This window comes from Eriocheir sinensis, chromosome 8, assembly GCF_024679095.1.
Source record: "Eriocheir sinensis breed Jianghai 21 chromosome 8, ASM2467909v1, whole genome shotgun sequence".
In the NCBI taxonomy this organism is placed as follows: domain Eukaryota; kingdom Metazoa; phylum Arthropoda; class Malacostraca; order Decapoda; family Varunidae; genus Eriocheir; species Eriocheir sinensis.
Window position 1 is genome coordinate 24,719,718 of NC_066516.1, and position 23,754 is coordinate 24,743,471.

Genomic DNA, 23,754 nt, shown 5'->3' on the forward strand with positions numbered 1-23,754 from the left:
TATATATATATATATATATATATATATATATATATATATATATATATATATATATATATATATATATATATATATATATATATAAATATATATATATATATATATATATATATATATATATATATATATATATACATATATATAGTTATATATGCAGTCAAACCTCGGTTTACGAGTGCCTTAGTTTACGAGTGTTTTGATTTACGAGCAAAAAATCCCACAAAAATGCCTTGGTTTATGAGCGGTGATTTGGTATACGAACATCCTGTTTATTCCTTTTTTTTTTTTCGTCCCCCCCCCCCCGGGTGGGGACACGGGCCATACGGAGGCCGTCATCGTTAAGCGCGTACGTCCCTTCAAAGAGGGACCACAAACCCTTGTCGGGTGACGGCTCATGAAGGGAGGGGAGGATGCCGATAGACTGACTCTATCGGCTTACATCAGCCTAGCCGACCAAGTCGGTCTTTCGACGAGGACTGGCGTGTCTCTTTGTACAAGTCGAAGACGTGAGCGTGGGTTCCCTTTGTTCGCAGCAAGACGAGAGTGCTGAAAGCAGAAAATACTCGGAGCAGAGTCTCAGTTAGGGCTGCCACCTTGATCTAAAAAATAAGGAACGCAACATCCCATTCTCCAATACAGAACGAATCCATATTTTAAGGAACGGATGGAAACCCTAAAACTTCTCTGGCCTGCATGACTTGACAGCCGCTGCTGGTGAAGGCAAGATGAAGAGGGAGAGACGTTACGACGTTTATTTTACACGTTTTTCAGGACGACCTTAGAGTAACATAATTTTATGGACTGGTTTCGTGGTTCACCGAAAAATGTGCTCACTACAGTTTTAATATACTGATTTTTTTCTGCTTAATCATTCAGACAGGCAAATGAGGAACAAATGGCATTCCGTATTTTAAGGAAGAGTGGCAAGTTTGCAACCTTAGAGTGTCATCTGGCGATATATGGCGATATATTAGTAGTTTCCTACTGGCTTATGCACTGTGCATGATGATTGAACTGGGGCTGTTACCGCTATTTCAATGGAATTGAGTACGCTCATGTTGCATTAAACAGACAACTAAGGTACAGTAAGCCGCCTTTTTTATCGAGCACTTAACCAGCTTGAGCAGCTTTAACTAAGTGATTGTGCCCTATACTACTTGCCCGGCTACCCAAGCGAGGTATATGAGTAAGTACTTTTAATCGATTTAGCCAGCTCACTGTAGCATTGTCATCAGTCATCACCCATGTAATATCGCGGACATTACAACACTAAATTTTAGTCGTCTAAATCACGCGTTGACCGAAATGAAGTCATACTATAGAGATCAACAAGTTACGTAGGCACATTCTTCTTCTTCTGAGAGAGAGAGAGAGAGAGAGAGAGAGAGAGAGAGAGAGAGAGAGAGAGAGAGAGAGAGAGATCCGTGCATGAAGATTAGCGTGCTTGAAGCATGGTATAGACGAATATGCTTAGTAGAGCCAAGGCATTATGCAGTGCATTGTTTGAAGCTCACTTTGCAACTCTGGCAGCCACAACAGTGTTGTGGCAGTCAAAAGTGTCATTGTTCTTGCCGTAGGCATGGCTGCAGGGAGTAAAAATCTTCAAGTTCTTTGGCCGTGTTTTTGCCAGTCTCTCGCAGTTGGTGAAAATAGATAAATTAGTTACATTCTCTAAAAAAAAAAGAAGCCTTACGTTTGAAAGGACATATTACGTATATGTTTTCATTAGTGAACACATTTAAATGCAATAAATATCACCGTGTTTCCCCAAACTGTTCTCAAAGATTTTTGTTTCATTTTTGCAAGCACCTTGCATTTACAGGCACATTCCATAAGTGATATAAACGGTTAGCGGAAAGTCTTTCCTCAGCTGTTGAAACAGCTATAAGATAACACACCCATAAGGTTTCATCACAATTTAGAACCTATGCCCCTGATGGCATTTTATGCGAGAGCTGGTATCCTACCCTGTTTTGTGTGCGTCCGTGTTTTGCGCGTCCGTATATGCACAATAGTTAGTGTGGGGTCTGACGGGCATTGGTCCCCTCCCTGTGCAGCGGAGGGCTCGCCGCGCCCCGAGCGGCCGGGCAGGGGAAGGCGCGAGGCCTACATCCCTCCACACCACCCCGCAGCACACCTTCTCTACTTCTACTAACACCGTTCCGCTCCATCACCACCACCATCATCACCACCACCACCACCTCCACCGCCAGCAGCAGCAGTATCAACAGCAGCACCAGCAGCCAGCACTGCCCGTCGCACCGCCGGGTCAGGACACAGTGGATGTCCGAGGTCTTCAGGGGCTCAGTGCGGGGGAGTTGCTGGGCAAAACTCACGAAGAGTTAGTGCTGCTGCTCATTCAGTTGCGGCGGCACCACTCGGCCCTGCAGTCAGCGAGGCACCACTCCCGCGTCGAGAGGGACTCCCAGGTACGCCTCGTCACCACCCGCAGCACAAGCATCTTTATTTGCCTCTGAGAATGAGACAACAGATTAATCAGACTAACGCGAATCAGGCCACTGGTAATGGCTTGTCACACTGTATAGTTATTATTTTTATAGCTCAGCAGCTGAATTTGGCAATTTTAGTGTGTAGTAGATCACAGAAAACTTACGTGTAAATACCTACGATAGAATACGCAATGTGTGTGTGTGTGTGTGTGTATATATATATATATATATATATATATATATATATATATATATATATATATATATATATATATATATATATATATATATATATATACACTGCGCAGTTTTTTTGTTTTGTTTTTCAAACGTTATAATGCTTTTGTATGCACTGAGTAAGCAGAGCAGCATGGCAGCATTTTCTTTATTATTGTTGTTTATAGTATCTGCACATGTTGTGATGTATTTTTCTACTTTCTGCCCTTGTATATTTATTGCCTTTTTTCAATATCTTGCTTCCCTTCACTGCATCGGGTGACTTGCATGTGTGTAGTGCTGTTTGTAGTGTGGTTCTGTATAGTATCTGTGCAACTTTTGTATTTCCTCGTCTCTGTGTCTCTTTTATTCCTATTCCTTTGTCTTATGAAAAGTGTTATTTTGAATTCTCTGACTGTCTTTGTATTTTTTGTGGTGTTTGTGTCGCTTACCTTCTAATTGTGTAAAAATATGTAGCGGTAAATTAACCACTTAAAAAGGTTTTCATTTTCCTTTGATTTTTTTTTTTCTCCTCCATATCATGGCACTATTTTTCGTCTTGTATCAAGAAGAGTGAAACCTAAAGGGTATTTCAGTCGTGGCTTTGTGTTCTAACCGTGCCCCCACACAGGCCCGCCTGGCCCAGCTGGACGGCGACCACCGCGAGGACCACCTGCGCCGCCTGGCCAGCCTCAACCACCACCTGCACGACCTCGACAAGCAGGTAGCCTACTCAACACTTTCCAGTCAATTTACTTTTATCACCGTGTATCATTTTTACGAAACTCAGTAGTATGATATACATTTTTCAATAATCTAAAGTTTGTTTTCTCAGAAAACACGTCATTAAATTATGAGCTATATTCGAATTAATTAAACCTGCTTGCCTGCTATAACCTACTTAGATATAGTAACGAGTCGCCAGAAGGTTTATAATCTATACTCACTAAAAATAACAACCTTTTGGTGCTGAACTATATATATATATATATATATATATATATATATATATATATATATATATATATATATATATATATATATATATATATATATATATATATATATATATATATATATATATATATATATATATATATATATATATATATATTAACTTTGCCCCACCGATTGTGGCGGTGGTGCACTCTGCTCGGCATGGACTGAGGAAGCAGGGCGGCCACCAGCCCTTGAATATTAATGTACAATAGTTTAGTTCAACCCCACTTGGAAAATGTGGTAGCCTACAGTTTTGGTCTTCCCACTGTGTGAAGGACATTGCTAAATTGGAAAGTGTTCAACGTAGGGCAACAGAGATAATTTCCTCCTTGCGCAACAAACCATACAATTAAACTCTCATATCTTAACCTGTTCTCCCTTGAGAAATGTCACCTCCAAGGAAAACTGATCAAATGTTTCAAAATACTCATTGGTTTTATGAATGTGGAGAAATCCAAATTGTTTATGATCAATGACATGTTTATAGCAAGAAATAACGCCACAAAACTTATGTAAACAAATAAACTCAGACTGCACCAAATATTTATTCACTAATGTTGCAGCGCGAGAATGGAATAAGCTCCCACCTTCAGTGGCCCAGTGTAACACGATTGATTTATTTAAAAACAAGCTTGACCAACGCTTCCTTCAACTTTATATTTACTAAAGTAGAAATGCAGTGTTTGTGGGATTTGATTATTATAATTTCACCTAGGCTCAAGGACTAACCACCTATAGTCTGTACCATAGGGTCTGTGTGGCCTGAATATGTATGCAAATGTGTGTGTGTGTGTGTGTGTGTGTGTCTCTCTCTCTCTCTCTCAAAATGATTCTTTCATTTCCCTAGTTTGATTTTGAATTACCACCTTCTATAATATATATATTTGATTTGCTTAACTTAAAAATCATCTATGGAAAGTAATCTCGATCAGTAATTGTATTTTACAATTCTGACTGTTTTGCAGTATGAAATGGGCAAGCCTCTCATCAACCTGGTGGACAACATGGTCAAGCTGGGCTCCTTATACCGCGGCGGGGACTCCAGGCTCGCAGCACAGCAAGACCCAGGGCAATCCAGGTATTATCAGGTAAGTCATCTGTCTAAAGCAGAATATGTTCTTCCCTATAGAGTGTAGGGAAAGTTAATAAAGTAGGAGAAAGATTCTAAAATACTTGAATGCCCTAGAAATATCTAATGACCTTCAACTCAAGAAATGCTGCCAAATGGCATGCTGTACAGTGACACTGGAATGCTCAATGATGCCTGCATATCATAAGTATTTATTCAATATTCTGGCAAATAAATGGTAGGGGTCTTCTTTCTTACAGTTCTTTGATTTTATTATATATATATATATATATATATATATATATATATATATATATATATATATATATATATATATATATATATATATATATATATATATATATACATATATATATTATATTTTATTATATTATCTGGAGCCTGCCATTTGCTTCAAAGTAGTGGTTATGGCTGACTTTTAGTTTTAGAGTAGGCTGACTTCCATGTTTTATTATGTATTTCCTTATATATTCTCACCAGTGCAGTAAAGTATTTCCTAGGAGGCCAGAGTGATTTTCCAAAGAGCAATGTATGGTGTCCTGAATTATTTATATAATATTAGTATCTATAACATTCTCTGTACCAATATTATGATTTAGTCATAGTATTTATAGTGAAATCAAATTAGTGAGTCGGTTGTGGCATTGGCTCCTGCGGGTCCTTTCCTCCCTTCTGCTCTACCACACAATCCCAATTCCTATCTCTTCCTCTCATATGTCAGGTATAGGTAACATATGAGGGTAAAAGTTAGGTGCTGGGACTGTGTAGCAGAGTAGAGGGGAGGAAAGGACCCGCGGGAGTCAACATCAAAACGGACTCGCTAATCTGGTTTCACTATAGTTAGAGGGAGACTGTGTAAAATTCAAGATCCATTGGCTGCTCATTTATAGAAGGACAGCACTTTTAATCTATTATTATGCATGTTCAGTATTAGTTAATGTCAGTTCTTTGGCACTGCAAAACAAAAAAGTGTAAGATGAATGCAGGTGGTAACTAATCAGCCCAAGTTTACTTATATACACTTAATATTTTCTTTACAGACAAATGGTTTTGATTCACTTCAGTTCTCTAGAAGAATACAAGAAAGAAGAATAGTTGCAGAAGACTTGCAGCTGCAAGAACATGAGCTAGCTTCTGCAGACCAGAGTGATCTAGAGGTTGGTGTTGATAAAAATACTGGCCCTTGCCTGGCAGGAGTGAATGGCATTACATAAGTTTCAAATCTCATTTAATAAAATCAATGATAGAGCAGAGTCAAATCTACACCTAAGTGCTACCACAGATATATATGTTGAACTTAATGTTACTAGAATCTAAGAAATTTTTCCATGAGGATACCTATTATACGTAGTACCTTCTTGATTTGAAATGCAAAATCTTTTCACTTCACCATATTGAAATATTTCATGATTGTACATCATTTACCTGAGCAGTTTGTTTTACAAATTATTGATAAAGTCTCAGATTCTCATTTATGGTGCACAGCATCATACCAAAGTTCAGTATATTTTTCATATTGATTTAGTTTTTCACAGAAGCAGGCCAATTGTTCTTGCAAATTTTATATTCATAAAAAGGATTGTTGAATGAGTATTTTCAAGTCCTCTTTTGAGTCTTTAATCAAGAAAGAGCAACGAACTTTACATTTTTCCCTTTAATTGTTTCTCCGCTCTAGAATGAAATTAATTCTGATATGAATTTTAATAAAGGAGATTTGAATATTTGCTTTCATTCAGTATTTAGAAATGTGTTTGATTTTTTTTAATATTGTAATCAAAGTTTTTTTATTTTGTATTCACCTTTTTGTAGTTAGTGTTTGTGTATTTGTGTGTGTGTATGTGTGTGTGTGTGTGTATGTGTGTGTGTGTGTTTAAGTGTGTATGTGTGTGATTCTTCATGTAATTTTGCTATACAGGAAAATTATATGACACAGTGACATTGAACTTCCAGGGAAAAGTGATGCAATTGTATAAGTTGGACAAGAACCTCCACCAAGAGTCACTGACCATTCAGAGCTTGCAGAGAGAGAAGGTTCGAACACTGTACATCCTTCATTTTTAGAGTGACCAGACTTTGACTAATTTCTCTTTTGGGTATCATATGGTCATCTTTGATAGATTCTGGGCCCTCTTTGGTGCTTCTTTTTTTATAATTTAAGGTGGGGTTTTGAGGTAGTATTGACCCTCTAATGATATTCACTGATGCATTATACTTCACTTATGGTGTTGGAAAATCCTTAAAGTGGTGTACTACCCAAACCACTTGTTGCTTCTCACATTGCTTGTAGATGGCTCGTCTAAAAATCTTTGTTGTGATATATAGGCTGTCTCTTACCTTTCAGTGTGTATATACATGCTCTATAGGCACTAATTTATTCGTGTTTAATAGTGGAAGTCAATACCGTGCTCAAGAACATAACCCATATACGTATATATATCGTTTCTTAAGGTGTACATTATATAACCTTGGAGGCCTGAGGTTTATCATGATTGTTAGTGTAATGGTTTTATTTTCATTATTTTCATCATTCTTCTTATTTTTTTCATTATTATTATTATCATCCTCATCCTTATTACTTTGTTCTCAATTACCAAACATTACAAGTTTAATCATTTAAGTAATACCAACAATTTAATGCAATGATCTGCAGTTTTCTAACTTTATCAACAATATACATTGATGTAACATTTGCTCCCTCTGAACTTGGTTGTTATGCTTTATTTTTATGAAATCAACCTGTTTTAAGTATAAAATTTATTATGTGTCCTAAACGGGGTCAGCTACATTATGGTTATCTTAGTATATGAACCGTCTCTGGTCGATCATCAGATTAGAACCACCCTAGATCATTGTCAAGCCACCTATAAAAGACAAAATATTTTTTACCTCCACATATTAGATTCAATAGAGGTTATCATTTAGAATGTGCGTGTTGCTTGATATCATGGCATTATTTTGTATGGTTACCCTACTAAAACTACTGATATGAAAGTTCACATACCACAACATTTTATCACTATTACGGGATTGCATAAAGTTTCTTCAGTCACATTTGCATGTGCCTGACATTTTTCAAGCATACATATAAATATAGATAATGGTAAGCATACATATGGCAACAGTAGAAGGTAATATATTACTCACTTTTGCTCTATGTGTGATACAATACAACCTACCAGTGCGTTATTCTTTTGTGCTTTTTAGTCTATAATAGTGCTGTTCATTTCATAATACTCATGTAAAAGTTGAGCTTTTTAACAGATTTCTATAAGTTTACAAGGCATGCTGATTTGTCCAAATAATCCCAAAGACACAATTTTTTTGTAATTCTTCCATTCTCATTTCAAGTTATGTACTGTAATTACCATGTGTGGATTGCATGTGTGTAATTGTTGCCTGCATGAAACTGGAAAGTTAGGAGAGGCATCCTGAGGATTCTGTGATGTTTGGTTCTGTGTGGCTTGGACTTAGTTTTGATGCATAATTGGTGCTTTTTGAGTATGCAGAAATTGATTTTGCATTTTTTGTGGGGAATAAATGCTTTTTTAATGTGGTTTTGTTGCCAGTTGTTTCCTGTTCTTTTATCAGTTACTAGTTTCTGCTGTTTAGTCAAGTATCATTTGCACTTAAGAAAAGTCAATATATAATTGAAGTAATGATTAGCTTTCTATAAGTTGCATAGTTATAGTCATAATAACACTCATCTTCTACACTTAGTAAAATTGTAGTTGTGCATATTTACTTGAGTTGCATAGTTTGATTATTTTTCATTTAGGGAGGACTCAGATGATAGATGATTTCTGAATTTCCTAATTCTGCACTGATGAGCTAAAAAGATAACTTGATATGGCAAAAGTTTTTAGCTGTTTCATAAAAATATATGAAAACTTTTAGCTCAAAAGATATCTCAAAACATCTTTCTGGCCATCAGTGTAATTGTCAGAGCTTTCCTAAGTATTTCACTTCTCCACCATAGGAGATGCTGGAGCGTACCCTAGTTAACCTACAATCCAAGTCTCATGGAGCAAATGAAGGACCTGTAGAGCTTGAGCGCAGAAAGAAACAGAGACGACACTTGGAACACGAACTATCCAAACTTCGTGCTCACCTTGCTGTATCTGCAAGGGTGAGTTAAGCTAATAAAGAATATATATATATATATATATATATATATATATATATATATATATATATATATATATATATATATATATATATATATATATATATATATATTTTCACACGCACAAAAAAAATAGCATCTTCATTGAAAGGATATTTAGGCCAAAAAAACTACTTTATTTGATTACATTAGCAGCATAAACTTCTGGGATACTCATAAATCTTCTAAACAATTATTTTTTTACTAAATATATCTTCTATGAAGCTTAAACTTCATATATTATCACAACTGCTTGATTGCTGTAGTCAGCTAATCATGTATTCATAGAAAGTGATATTCAACCTAGGCATGAAAAAGATGAAAATGATGAATGTCTCTTAGTGTCTCACATTTTGTGGTAGGGTCCCATCATCACATGACGATACCAATTCATTTATGGTCTTGCATATCTTAATTTCTTAATGGATTCAAAGGGCTTTCCTCTTTGGAAGCATTTTATATCCATGAACTTTCAGTTTTACTGTATATTTCTTTCTTTTTTTATTTACTCTTTTTTACTAAGCTGCTGATGGTCCAAAGATATAGATAGACTCCCAAGGCCTTGAGCCATGGGGATTCCTCTGCCTCAGCGCTAGGGTGTCTGCCTCCCATATCGGAGGCCCGGGTTTGAATCATGGAAGAAGTTTTGGGAAAAGATTTATTCTCCAAAATAGATAAGTTTCTTGTATGATTTGTGAGCACTGAGATGTCATGTTCTATGATGGGAAATGAGCCCCATCAGAAATGTCATGAACATGACAAAGAGAATAGAAATACATTTGACAAAAATACCATACAACAGCATAACAGCCACAAGGCAGCCATCACTGAATCCTGCCATCAGGAACTTCTGAAGTTTCTTATAGAGGGTCTGAGCTGCAGACAGAATACAGCACGCTTAGTTAAGGCAAGTCATCACTGTTGGGAACACAGTGTCTCGAGTGCATGCAGTGCTAATTCAGAGATATACTAATACATGTCATGAGCAAATCAGAAAATATTTAATATGAAGCTACACTGGCTGATCAACCTTTCCTATTGTTATAGGAAATTGTTGGATTAGCTAAGTTAGGTTACTTGAAATTGTTCTGACTTGTCCTATATATGGTTCCTGTAACTATATATTATCATCTATAGGCTTACAAAGGAAATTGTGAGAAGAAATGTATGCAACAACTATGAAAATGAAATAAATTTTAGTAGAAATGGAGGAGGGACAGCAGTCACAAAGCATACACCATTTTCTTTTTCAACTCCAGGTGCTTCAGCATATCATACCATGCAAATTATTTACAAAGTAATATTTCTTTATACAGAAATCAGTTGATAAAAATATAAAATGGTTAATAAAAACTGGATCATAACTACAAATATCTGTACAACTAATACAATTAAACAAGCAAATGACATGGCTGTGGTGACAATGAAGCATTCACCATTTTCTTCTTTAGTGCCATGACCCGCCTGAGAGGCAAGCCTCCCATATAATTCACTCTGCTAGTGGGGTACCTCTTTGGCCGACTGGTTAAGTAGTGGCTTTCCCATCTCGTCAGTCACAGGTTCGATCCCCTTCGCTGGCAAAACTTTCCCTGGTCTGGATTAATTTCTCGTGTGTGTTTTCATACGCTGAGGTCATGCGAAGGTATAGTGGAGTGAAATTCAGGCAATATATGTGGTGGCAAAGTGGTGGGCATCCTCTTCTTTGTTTCTGTTGTGTCTCCCTGAGTAGGTAAAAGGAAGATGGATGGCCCATGCTCTGAAGAGTTCATAGAAAATGGGAAGTTTCAGTGATAAACACATAGAAATTAATCTGGACATGGAAGGGAAGTCATGTAGTGCCATGACCCGCCTGATGGGCGAGCCTCCCATAACTCACTCTGCGAGTGGGATACCTCTTTGGCCGACTGGTTAAGCAGTGACTTCCTCATCTTGCCAGTTGTGGGTTCGAACCCCAGCACCGGTCTGGATTAATTTCTAGTGTATTTTGTGACACACAGAGGTTGTGTGAAGGTATAGTGGAGTGAAATTCAGGCAATATACTTCTTCAGCTCTCCGGTTGGTCAAAAATATTATACTAATGTGAATTATGTATTTATGGGCTTCATTCCAGTACATACTGTATTTACCTGGAAGTGTTAGGTCACAACATGCCTGCTTAACAGCACAAGACAACAATAAACAAATATGTTTGGCATGCACACGGCAACCTAGTGGGTGTTGCAGACACTGACTCGGCGATGGAATCAGATGTATGGCCAGACTTGTTTTATGACCCAGACTTGGCTGGGCATATGTCCAGCAGTTGCCAGACATAGCAGGATCACAGATTTTTTACTCAGACTTCTATTTCAGTTCCCAGTCTTGACTGGGCATATGTCTGACAATTGCTGGACCCCATATTTTTTTCTGGAAAATCAATATCCGGGAAATCAAGTTTGAAAAATCAAATGTCAAGTGTACTACACTTCCTTTGGTAGACATATGGTTCTGAGTTAAATTAACCTCAGTTTAAAAAGAGTTGAAACAAAGCAGCATGAACAAGGAAAGAAAACTCTGGTAAGAAAAAGAAAAATCACTCATTGAAATGGTCCCACCAGTGTCCAGAGCCTCACAAATGACTAGGAACTCAACATAATCACTGGCATTGAATAATTTGATAAGTCACATTTACCTTAACAGGCAAAAATCAATGTTGTTATTATGAAATTTTAAATCTTTAGGACTATTTGTTGTTGAAATTAAAACAGGATATACACCAAAGTATGCTTCAACATTTATTAAGTAGTCTCACAATTTAGTATTGCACCTTTTCACTTGTGGATCTTCATAAATGGTATATACCACTGAAACTTCTTATGCATTGTTAACTTTCTATCCTAAGGTAGAGTAATACCATATATTCCTAAACCTCAGTAGTTTGCACTGATGACTAGCAATATAGGCTGCAACCATATTCACGCATACCTTACAAAAAAACTTTATTATATAGGAATCATGATTGCATGACTTAGTTTGTACACCACTGAAGCTTTATTATGTATAGAGTGGCTATTTTCCAGAATTATTAAGTCTTAATCTTAAATTTCCCCGAGGAGCAATACATCACTTTTGACCATAGTTCCATGACTGCAATTTGTACATTTCCCAGTCCAGTATCTTTTACATTACATTGCAAAATTTTTAATAGTCATTATTTTATGGTGTCAAATACTACAAAGCAAAACTAATTTGAATAATTCTCTGAACAGAAACTTGAAGAAACTGCTGCCGAAAATAGTCGTTTAGAACATGAAATGATGATGCTGAGACAAAAGATCCAAATGACAATGGCTCGCAATTGCCAGAGGGAAGCTGTTGGTACTACTGAGACACGCCACATTCAGTCTGAGATGGTGCGAGTTCAGACACTTCTTGAAGACTTGCAAAGGCGAAGAATTGAACTTAGCCACCAGGTAAATATCCAGTAGTAAGGAAAATTAGAAGAGGCAATAATTATATTGTTTTTTTTTTTCTTGTGATCAATATGAAACTGTTGTAGGCCTCAAGTAAATTTTGAATGGCCATTTCTTGTAATTTTGACTTCCTCCATATATTTAAAAGAAAATAGATCAATTTTAATAAACCAGGACACACAATAATATATATCTAATTTTGCCTGACAGATTCAGAAACTCACATCAACAAATCCTGGGCTAGAGGTTCGGCCATCTCCAACTGGCGTGGCAGGAGCAGCACCTGTGCCAGCCAGACGGAGGACCCACAGCACCTGGCTGGAGACAGACCTAGATGCCATGATCACAAGAGACAGAGGACTGGATCCTCCTGAAGTAAATAGGCTGGGTAGCCATCCTGTTTATGTTAATGCATCTGGATATGTGGAGGAGGTAACTGATCAGTGTACTTGTTGAAGGCTTTACATTTCAGTTCATGAGAAAGCCTTTAAATTCCTCATTAGGTTTATAAAGATTAAGGATAGCAATTTTTTTTATAAATAAACTTAAATAGTTTATTTTCTAAATGAAAAGGAATGGTAGTAACTCTTGCATTGCAAATTAGAAGGCTTATATACCAGGGTTAGTTGTCAAAATCATTTTATAATTTCATAAAAGCATATTACTAAATCAACTCTCACTCAAAAATTTCACAATTACATCAATTAACAAAAAAGATAACAAATTTCATATAAAGAGCTGCTACTACGGGTTGAGAATCCTTGATCTGCAATTCCAAAGTCTGAAACCCCAAAAAATCCGAAAGTTTTTTTTAATGCTGACATGTCACAAATGGAAAATTCCGCAAAGTGATGGGAAGGTTCCACCCCGTACAGCTGTTGTGTGCTGCTCAGGGTTGCCAGGTCTGCGGTTTACCCGCCTAATTGGACAGGTAAACCTACTGCTGGATCAACACCTTGGGCGTAAAAACATTTGCTTGCCACCACCACGGGTTTTGGGCGGCTTTTGGGATGGGATTGGGCGGGAACACAGTCCACGACATGGCAACTCTTGTGCCATTATGCGTTAGTTTATTGTCAGCAGTTGTCACAGTCACACCTTCGCTTGTTACTCATTGTGATTACCATATGTTGTGTGCTCTGTGGTGTAAAGATATTGTTGAAATGTCAAAAAGCCCTGCATATTCTGAAATCCGAAAAAATCTGAATTTTGCAACACTTTCAGTCCTAGGAATTTTGGATAATGGATTCTCAACCTGTACTAAATTTATTAATTTGAAGGTAATTATGGTAGCTACTGTATAATTATGAATTGACAGGACAACAAATGATGACTGGGAACAAAATACTTGAGAGAGTAGAGGAATACACATATCTAGGACAAACAGTCAGTGCAAATCTAGTTTACAAAAGAATGACCCACCAAGAAAACAGGAATTGGATGGAGCACTTTTGTTGAATTATAGTAATATCATGAACTGCAACTTACCATTCTCCTTAAAGAGAAAGGAATACAATGAATGTATCCTACCAGCCTTAACACATGGCTGAGAAAAGTGGCACATCATGAGAGATCTAGAGAAAAAGCCAAGAAGTACACAAAGAGGAAAGAAAACAAAAATGCTGGGTATAACACAAGAGAAATAAGAAGCAAGCTTCATGGATTTGAGAACAGACAAAGGTTGAAAATAATATAATTTTAATGACAATTAAGAATAAAAGAACTTATGTAGCTTGCTAGATTCATGTCCTGAAAAAGTACAAGCTAGTAGTTGAGTGCTGCGAATAAGTAGAATATTGTATTGTAGCGGTTCAACTATGCATTGCTTTAGTCACAGGTGTGTTTTACATCTATATCTATAAGAGCTGTGGTTTCAACTTTAATGTCACAACCTATACTTTGACGTAGAATTATAAAGATATTTAGATATAGAGTAACAATGAGACCATAAACATGGTGATTTATTTTAACTGTTGAGAGATATATTAATAATGACATTTTTTGTTTCAGTCTCTGCATGCATACTTTTCTAATCACTAAAGGTTTTCTTACTTTTTCTTCAAGGGAATATACTTTCTTGGCTTCTGTTTAACATGTATGTCTTGCAAATAATAATAAAAAGGTAACACCAATTCTTAAAGCATAACTCAAACTATATATATATATATATATATATATATATATATATATATATATATATATATATATATATATATATATATATATATATATATATATATATATATATATATATATATATATATATATATATATATATATATATATATATATATATATATATATATATATATATATATATATATATATAGTTATATAGTTATATATAGTTATATATATATAGCTATATTGCCCCTGAAAATTATTCACATAGCATTTATTTGTTGAACGTACAACATCATGCTATTCCTATGATGACTTCAGTAAATAAAGATAATTATATACACACACTTATAAATTTTTTATAGAATAAGATTGTAACTTAAATCCGATATTGCAGATCAGCCCCAATGAATATTCAGAAAGTCCCGACTACATTGATTCTGACTACCCTCCACCACCACCTCCACCTGAGCACATGCACTCCTATAATTACCATCTTGATAGACTAACCTCTTTCTTGGAACATTATAACTCTGATCAAATTTATCTGCACTCACAATCATCTTTTGAAGCAAATCAAAGACAGGTTAGTTGAGACTATACTTTTAGAATGAAACAAGGTAATTTAATTTTACCTCAAGTGATTGGTTCTGCACTAATTGGATAACATAAGTGTTGAATCTTACTTCTCATATGCACTTTATCTGATATTTTAAAAGTTATTTAGTAAGAGCAATTACCTTACCTCCCATGCAGGAAATGTGGTATGTAATGATGATGGAAAATAGCATTTTTCAGTCTTCCCTTTACCCCCCTCTGCCCTACTCACAGACAGGTGTTGGAAACCTCTGGGCCTGATCACTTTTTTGTGCAATAAATCTCATCATTTAGTTTTAGTGTTCAGGTGCTATGTTGTTTTAAAACAATGCATACAGAGCAATCCCCTGACAATCAGAAGTTTTCCAACTACTGAATTGTTTTTATGGTTACATACATACACTAATTCACTTACTCTTACATAGAATACTTGTGGTGGTTGCTGCTATGTGGCAGCCTCACTCTCTATACCCACAATTCCTGCATTGGGTGTGTTGTTGCTGTCTGAAGACTGATTAGTAGAGCAGTAATCTCTATTTACCTTAAGTCTGTCCCAGTGTCTCACTTCTTTTTATGGCAATGTAGGCTTTTCCTCCACAACGCCAATGGGCCCAAGATAACACTATTTGAGTGGCCAGCACTTCTGCTTTCTGTTGCAGCATGCACTATTTTTCCAGTTTAATACATCTGCTATTGCTTTGCATTCACATCATCATGCAAGATGAGAAAATAATATGGTATGTCATTAGAATAAGAACATGAGGGATTTGCAAAGAGCCAGTCTGCTTACATAAGGCAGCCCCTGCAAACCTATCACAGTCTATCTTCTCCATCCTAGAATTTAACTAACCTTTTCTTGTAAATATCAACAGTATGTTTACTTAGCAAATGACACTTCTAGTCATTCACTGCTTTATCTACAAAAGCAATAACCACCAATCTTTTCATTAAATCTTAATTTATTTTTCTTGAACATATTTGCTCTGAGTCCTGTTTTGCCCTTTCACTATATGAACCTTATTAACATACCCAGTCTTGAATCCTTTCATCCACTTAATAACTTCCCATGTCACCACATGCTCTGTGCAGTTCTATAGAATGCAATCCTTCAAGTTACATGAATAGTCATCACAATATTTTGCAGATGTTACTAAACGGTGACCATGATATAAGAAGCATGATGACACTGGACCGGGATGCTGCTGATAACAAGCCAGATGGAGAAGAACAACAACAACCAACAAATCACATGGATATTAGTGATGCAGATGACAGGATGAAGAGATATTACGGTATGTTGTAATAACATTTGTATCGTTTTAGTAAAACCTTAAGTAAGGCCTCGACAATAAAGACTTTCATAATAATATTTTCAATTATAATGGAATTACAGTAGATATCAAGTTTCGATAACAGTGATTGGATTCTTTTGAACCCATTTTATGCTGGTAGGAAGCTTCTGGGCACATCCTGTCACATTTCTCAAAATATCTTAATGCTAATCATTATGTATTTTCAGGAATTCTTCCAAAGGAAAAACCTTTAGAAATCAAGACAGTAAGAATAGTTAAGAGGGAGTCTACAGAGAGAAGAAAAGATCGTACAACAGGAGGAAAACGTGTCACCATTGGGGACTCCAGTTTGACTCACCTGCTAGAGGATGACGTGGAGAGTGATGGTTTTTCAGATGTGGAAAACGAACCTCCGATGCCTTCATTTGCTGCAAGGTAGTCAGATTTAATAAAAGCACTCATGTATTTAAAATTCTGTCTTTGTCAAGAATTTCCTTGAGTATGGTTGTTAAAACACCACAGTGCCTAGAAGCCTGCTCTTCCTACCTTACTTCTGTATAACTATCTTTTATCTCTCCCTCTGTACTTATTATGAATTTCCTCATAAATTCTGAATGAAAGAATTTTTATATGTTCAGGGAGCCATGTTAGTGTCCTATGAATGATTCTGTGGCCTATTTCATTTGGTAGCTCTTTATTTTTTCCTCCTTAAATTTTAATCATTCTAGCTTCTTTACATCTAAAAACCCACCCTCATTCATCTCAAACAGCTTACACCAATATGAATGTCAGTACCAGAGAGTTTGAGTAATCGGCCCAGACTCTTACACAGCATATTATAATGAAATTTCATTATCTCGCAGGTCTGCCTCTCTGCCTCGCAACTATGGCCGTAATGGTCCTGGTGAGAAAGCCAGTATGATGGCAGCAATGATGAGAACAAGTGTAGGAAATTCTGGAACAATGACTCGTCCAAGCAATCTTGCATTAAGAAAATCAACCAATTGGAAGTCCAAAGTAAGTTTCAAATCATCATCAACTGTTAATTGCTTTTTGTTTAGGAACAAAGTTGATGTTACAAGGCTCAAAATGAGCTCATGCATGTTTTTATCTATTCAGTGTTTTGTGTTGTATTACATCCTTTTTATCCTTTCTTAAGTTTTGAAATTTTAATGCAGTAGTTACTCACGTCCTGCAGTTTATTAGTTCCCTATTAAGCTTAAAATATCACTATTTTCAACAGCTGCTCTCACTGATCTTCAGACATGCATTATTCATTATGAATACTCAAAATCAGTACAATCACACTCGCCGAAAGAATCATATATATATATATATATATATATATATATATATATATATATATATATATATATATATATATATATATATATATATATATATATATATATATATATATATATATATATATATATATATATATATAAACCTTTTTAAGATATTGATTCAGTGTCTGAATTATTTACACAGTATGGTTTTAACACCTATTTTGAAGTTTTTTTCTGTTCAATATTTTCACAAACCATCATGCCATATTTGGATTCAGATCTGTCACGAATCAATACTGAATGGTTTCAGTATTGTGTGGTTTACTATACCTCCTGTCTGCTCTTTCCACACAAACTTGTTTTCATGTTGTGTGAATTAATGCATGAATTACAAATATATAAATTAAGTAGGACTGTTCACCCCTTTTTTACCAAGTGCCACCGTGTATGTAAACATTGCGTTCCCCCGACATACCAACCTGACAGCTACACTTTCCGCGGTGTGGGGAGTTGTGTATATTTTATTGTAGCGACCAAACTATTCACCTTACGATCTTTTTGTATACTGTGCTGCATGAGTTTGTCTACACACACAGCAAGTTCACTACATCCTTTGTAATACACAACTGAAAACAGTCAAGTGCAGTCATTGAATGTGATTCATGATGTGCAACAATTCCTGGATGAACATCAACAAAATCCTCTTCCACACTAGGCAGAACGCTAGGGCAAGCATCAGCAAATGGATCTGACAGCAGCTTGAAACGTGTGGAAGCCTGTAATGGGGATGGCGAGCGAGAACCACTTGCTGAAAGTGTAGCTTTGCTATCCACCCCCTCTGCCTCCCCGTCATCACTTGTGTCAGCGCCGTCAGTGTCACTAGCTTTCCCTGGGTCATAATCAGTGTCACTGTCGTCCACTTATATATCAGACAATGTCTCATCATCATCTGACATTTCTAATCCAGAGTCATGAGGAATGAAATAGTCCGCATGGTAAGACTCTGCAGGCGACGCCATGATGGAGAGGAAAATATTCTGGGCACTTCCTCTCATTGACAACCAAAGGCAACTGGCGTTTAATTATTGCCATATGTCTTCGGAGATTGTCATGCTATATGTTTGAAATAAAAATAAAGAATAATGATTGGTGTTAAAAAGGTCACGTCATAGATAGGGAGCAAGCCATTTGTGGTAGTGTTATGACGTATTACGACGTCACACATCGCTCACTGCTTTGTTGGCAGAACACAGAGGAGTTGCCATTACGAAGACCACAGAAACAGAGTTACTGGCCTTCCCTGAGGCCCAGATTCTGCCATTCATTACGTGGTGTATGAGCGTACATCCCCAGCAGTTCTGGTGTGGCATGGCTGTTTTCATGTGATGTATGCTCGTACATCAAAACTCATATTTGGTAAAGAAGGGGTTAAGACAAGACATGAAAGCAAGTTTTTGGAATGTGTTAGGCTTTGTTGTATCACAGCATTATCTTTTCATATTCTGAAATCCATCTATATCACCAAGTTTTTAGTATAGTGTTTGAGAAGCAAGATCATTGGAGCTAGGCTCATTAATCAAATTCAGACATTTGCACATTATTTAATTTGATATACTCTTCATCTGAAACTCATTCTTACAGCATAATGCATGCATGAGCATTAGTATCCACAAAGATATTAGCATATAAATATGTGAGTTCCACATATTTGCATTCCATACTAGCATCCCAGAAGAAAGTGGATGTGGCACTTGAGTAATCACTGTAGTGCATTTTTGTTGCCTTTTATGTGTTATACTTGATTTGCCAAGATATTTTCAACAGTATTTTATTTTTGATTAGAAGTACCAGTAATGCATGGCTTTAATTTAACTTAATTTTGTAGAATGAGAACCCCAAAGACCGACCATTGAGTGCGCATGAACAACTTTTTGGTTTCTCTCGTGAAACTGAGCCGACACCCCCAGCATCCCCCTCCAAGTCAGACCCTCCCTCCCCTGTGTTCAAAAGTGCTGCAGCCAAAGAAATAATAAAGGAAATGGCATCAGAAGCTGAAAAACATCGCAGGACAGTACCAAAAGAAAAGAGAAGACACTTTACCATCTCCAGTAGTCGTCCCTTGACACTGGAAACAAGGGACACGGGTGCTGAGGAGGTAATGTAACAGTAACAAGACATTTGCATTTTGCTTGGAAATTAATGCAAAAGGTATCTTTTATTAGCAATACTCAATTACTGTTTTATCATGCATTTTCATAAAATGTGTGTGCACTGTTTACCTAGTTGTTTACTAAGTTGTGATGTACAGAAATGAGCTATACTCAGGGGGTCCTGTCTGTGAGTCTTGATTTATTAAATTTAGCTGTAATCTTATTTAAGTCTTTGCAATGGTCAACCTCTTTGTCCAGGCTGTTCCACTAGTCAATGCATCTCTTTTTTGTATGTATGTCAGTGTGTGTGAATATATGTATTTTAAGAAAAAAAATTATAGGAAAGTGGATATGACATGTATTGCAGAGGAGTAAATTTAGGTTAAAAGGACAAAATATTTATCACTCCTTATTGCCAGAAACTACTATTCAGTCTTTTGTGTGTGGTATACAAATTCTGATTACATAAGTATTTGCAGTCATAATATTCATTGGATGAAAGATGATATTTTCAAAATATTTTGTCAAATTAATTTTTCTTCCTATTAGGGTGCCAGATCTCGAGATGATTGTGACATGGTACGTGCCTTAAGACCACGTAATCATCCTGACGTTGTCAAGTCAACCTTGAGTACAAGAGACCTTCGCTTTAATGAATCCACAATAGACAACATTCTTGGTGCTCCTAACAAAATATACATTCCTGAAAGATATATGCCAGATGAAGTAAGTACTATCCATTTTGGTTAATGTTATTTCTAGATATTTTATGTGATTATTTTCTATTTTGATTGGTGAAAATATAAGATCCTTTCACTTTAACAAAGGTTAATGGTTCAAGTTTTTATAATGTAATTGTAAGATAGCTTTTGCAATTTCTACAGCAGCTGTTCTTATACTGACATATCTGCCATTACATTTTTATCATATAGGATGATGAAAAGGAACCAACCGAAGAAGAGCGGGTTCATAGGGAGCAGAAAGCTGAGTCTATCAGGAAAATGTTGTCAGAGACTCAAACCACAGTGACAACAAATGAAACAAAAGAGGAAAAATCACCAAATGGCGATGTTGCTGCCAGTTCCTCTACACTGAAAGCTAAAGTTGCAGCGGAAAGGAAAGAACGAGAACACCTTCTGGCCTTGAACCAGATCCTCGCTCGCCAGGTCATGGAAAAGAGCAGAGTAGTAGCAGGTATGGAGTAGTTTTGAAGTCTTGCATCTTCTATAAGTGGCATGGTCATTAAACCACTGAATTATTATTAAGATGAAATTTTATAAGTAACTATTTTCATTGTGTTTTGATTGTATTCTAATGTGATTTTGTTCTTAAGTTTGCATTTATTTGTCTAAAATGTATTCCATTAATACTACTAAATATTTATATTGATGTTGTGAGAAGTATGTGTCTTTTAAACGTTGAATATTGTTCATTAAAATAATTTATTTATTAATTTTATTCCTTTACTCAACATAAAAGTTGCAGTAACTATTGCATCTATAGGAACTCAAAAGCATTAGCTAAAGTAAAAACTTGCAGATAAGCTCATTAATGCTCTAATACCTCAGTTTTCACTTGTTTGTGTTTGCAAGTCCCTGTGGAACTGACATTCTTTGATGAGGATTCACTGCAACATAAATTGTAAAAAGCAGCTCCTTTAATATTTTCCTACTTTGGTGCAAAGATTAAAATTTGTATTTTACTTAATATTCATAACACATCTTTTTTGCACATCAGTTACCTGGAGCTTCAACCCAGTGTTGCTTATTTTAATCCATGTAATTGGTAACAGGATAAATGGGAGTTCTTCATTGATGAAAACACTCAGATTGTAACAAAAGTTTCAGCAAGTTTAAATGAAGTAATATTAAAGAATATTCAAAGCAGGGTTCTCATATAGTAAAGTAAACAAAAGAGAAGACACTAAAACATGTTAAAGAGCAATTACTGCCGCACATTGGAAAACCTTTATTATCTCTTGCTTAAAACCTTAGCAGTACACTTATATCACTAAAACTAATTATGTAACACAATAGTTCTTGAAACAGCGGGAAATTAAGGGAAGGATATAAGATTTTGCTTTCACTGCAATTTTCTGTTCTGTAAAGGTTATATTACATTGCACACTTCACCATGATAAACAACATATAAAAGACTGCAAGGTTTCAACTAAATTTAGATTAATAGATGCCAGCACCTTTTATTTGAGATACTCATAATCAGTTTGCATATGCCTATATTTGTTGTGCCTAGCTTTGAATTAACATTGTTTTAAATGTTTAGTTAGACTGTTGAATATGTAAGTTATAATATCATGTGTTACAGCTTGGCATGTAATTTTATATTTATTCACTCTACTTCATTTATTGCTTTAAAAATTCACATATTGTTTGCATTTTTGGCTGAAGCATGTTGTGTACTTCTTTCAACATGTCAACCAATATATGTATATATATATATATATATATATATATATATATATATATATATATATATATATATATATATATATATATATATATATATATATATATATATATATATATATATATATATATTTTATGCATGAATGTTTTGTTTATTGGCTCTTTCTGCATAAAGCTGCCATGTGAGAACTGTTGTTTCAGTGTTTTTGTTTTTATAACTAATGATGGCTTTCATCTGATTTTCATTGCATCCAAATAGGATCAGTTAGTAAGTCAACCTTATGTGATCAAATCCTCTTGCAAGTACCATTGTACTGACTGCTTCAAATTTTCCTTTATTGACATTTTACTTTTTTCACACTATCATAAGCAGTATTTGCCTTGTAATTGTTTTGTTTACACATAACTTACATATAACTTATGGTTAGATCCAATCATTGATTGATTGCTGTATTGTTGATTGCTAGACTGTATATAAAGTATCAAACCCCTCAGTTTTCATTATGTTTAAAAGTGCCATTTACTTAAAAAAAGATACAGTAGAATGAGAGGGGCTAGTATATACAGTAGCCATGTTTTTCATATGATAGCAGTATAATAAAACTAAATTATATGTAAATAAGCATTATCATTAGACATATATATGCATCATATTAAACATATAACTTGATGATAATCATCAGGAAACATTTTAAAAGTAGGTATATGCCGTTATGAGATGACTGAGTACCTTACACTGGTGCTTACTCAGGTGTTTTCAAAAGGTTTTTAGGTTCCTGAGCCTTGGAAATTGATACAGACCTAAAGTATAATACAATGCAAACCTCATTTTACTTAAACGTTTTGATGTACTGCAGTACTTTTATGCAAGAGCTTTTGATTATTTTCTAAGTTGAAGAAATATAAACACAATATTTGATCACTTTTATCACGTATGAATTAGAGATTTACGAGTGTGGTCTGATCAGTCTCACTTGCATGGTAGTTTGTGGTTTGAAAGTATGCCAGTTTGTAGTTGCATGTTGAATGTGTTTTGTTTTCCCCATTTTCAGCACACACCACAGTGGAGCCTCACCTGTAGCTGTCCATGTAGCATCAGGTGGGTACACATACCTAGACAGCTAACTTGGGTAAGAGCCCAAGCTGATGCTTCATTTCTTGTAATATTTTCTTACCAGTTAAGTTATTGATTGCTGTCTTAATACCAGTTTAGTTCTCTTGTGAATAAGTTATTAATTCATGTTACATGACAGATCGAGTCATGTAGAGTGCCTGTGGAATGTTTTTTCGGCCTAAAACTTGATATTTTCCATTATTATTCTTTCACAGGTGTTTCTCTGCACAGTCCTCATATGTTTTATCACAGGAGTCTCATTTGCTCTAAATTAATTTCAACATAATCAACGCTAATATTGATTTAATCACCACAATAGTAAAGATTTATTTTTTCTGGCCTAAAAAAAGGCATGCTGGAGAGAGCTATGAAAGAAGAAATGAGTGCATTGGAATA

The 23,754-nt window shown here is 35.6% G+C and overlaps 1 protein-coding gene across 16 annotated transcripts in view; it reads left to right on the forward strand.

Annotated features, from left to right (window-relative positions):
• LOC126995740 (uncharacterized) overlaps positions 1 to 23,754 on the forward strand; it is a 298,135-nt gene that overhangs the window by 271,945 nt on the left and 2,436 nt on the right. For 5 of the 16 annotated variants that reach the window (XM_050855616.1, XM_050855615.1, XM_050855617.1 and 2 more), the window contains 15 exons: positions 2,214 to 2,429; positions 3,298 to 3,390; positions 4,631 to 4,753; positions 5,796 to 5,912; positions 6,706 to 6,786; positions 8,732 to 8,881; positions 12,166 to 12,369; positions 12,580 to 12,801; positions 14,888 to 15,076; positions 16,232 to 16,379; positions 16,607 to 16,814; positions 17,243 to 17,396; positions 19,554 to 19,823; positions 20,368 to 20,544; positions 20,751 to 21,012. In XM_050855616.1, coding sequence (XP_050711573.1) covers positions 2,214 to 2,429; positions 3,298 to 3,390; positions 4,631 to 4,753; positions 5,796 to 5,912; positions 6,706 to 6,786; positions 8,732 to 8,881; positions 12,166 to 12,369; positions 12,580 to 12,801; positions 14,888 to 15,076; positions 16,232 to 16,379; positions 16,607 to 16,814; positions 17,243 to 17,396; positions 19,554 to 19,823; positions 20,368 to 20,544; positions 20,751 to 21,012 — 2,614 coding nt within the window. Of the gene's footprint in view, positions 1 to 2,213; positions 2,430 to 3,297; positions 3,391 to 4,630; positions 4,754 to 5,795; positions 5,913 to 6,705; positions 6,787 to 8,731; positions 8,882 to 12,165; positions 12,370 to 12,579; positions 12,802 to 14,887; positions 15,077 to 16,231; positions 16,380 to 16,606; positions 16,815 to 17,242; positions 17,397 to 19,553; positions 19,824 to 20,367; positions 20,545 to 20,750; positions 21,013 to 23,296; positions 23,375 to 23,754 lie in introns of all 16 variants that reach the window. The other 11 variants (XM_050855607.1, XM_050855606.1, XM_050855605.1 and 8 more) reach the window with 11 other exon arrangements.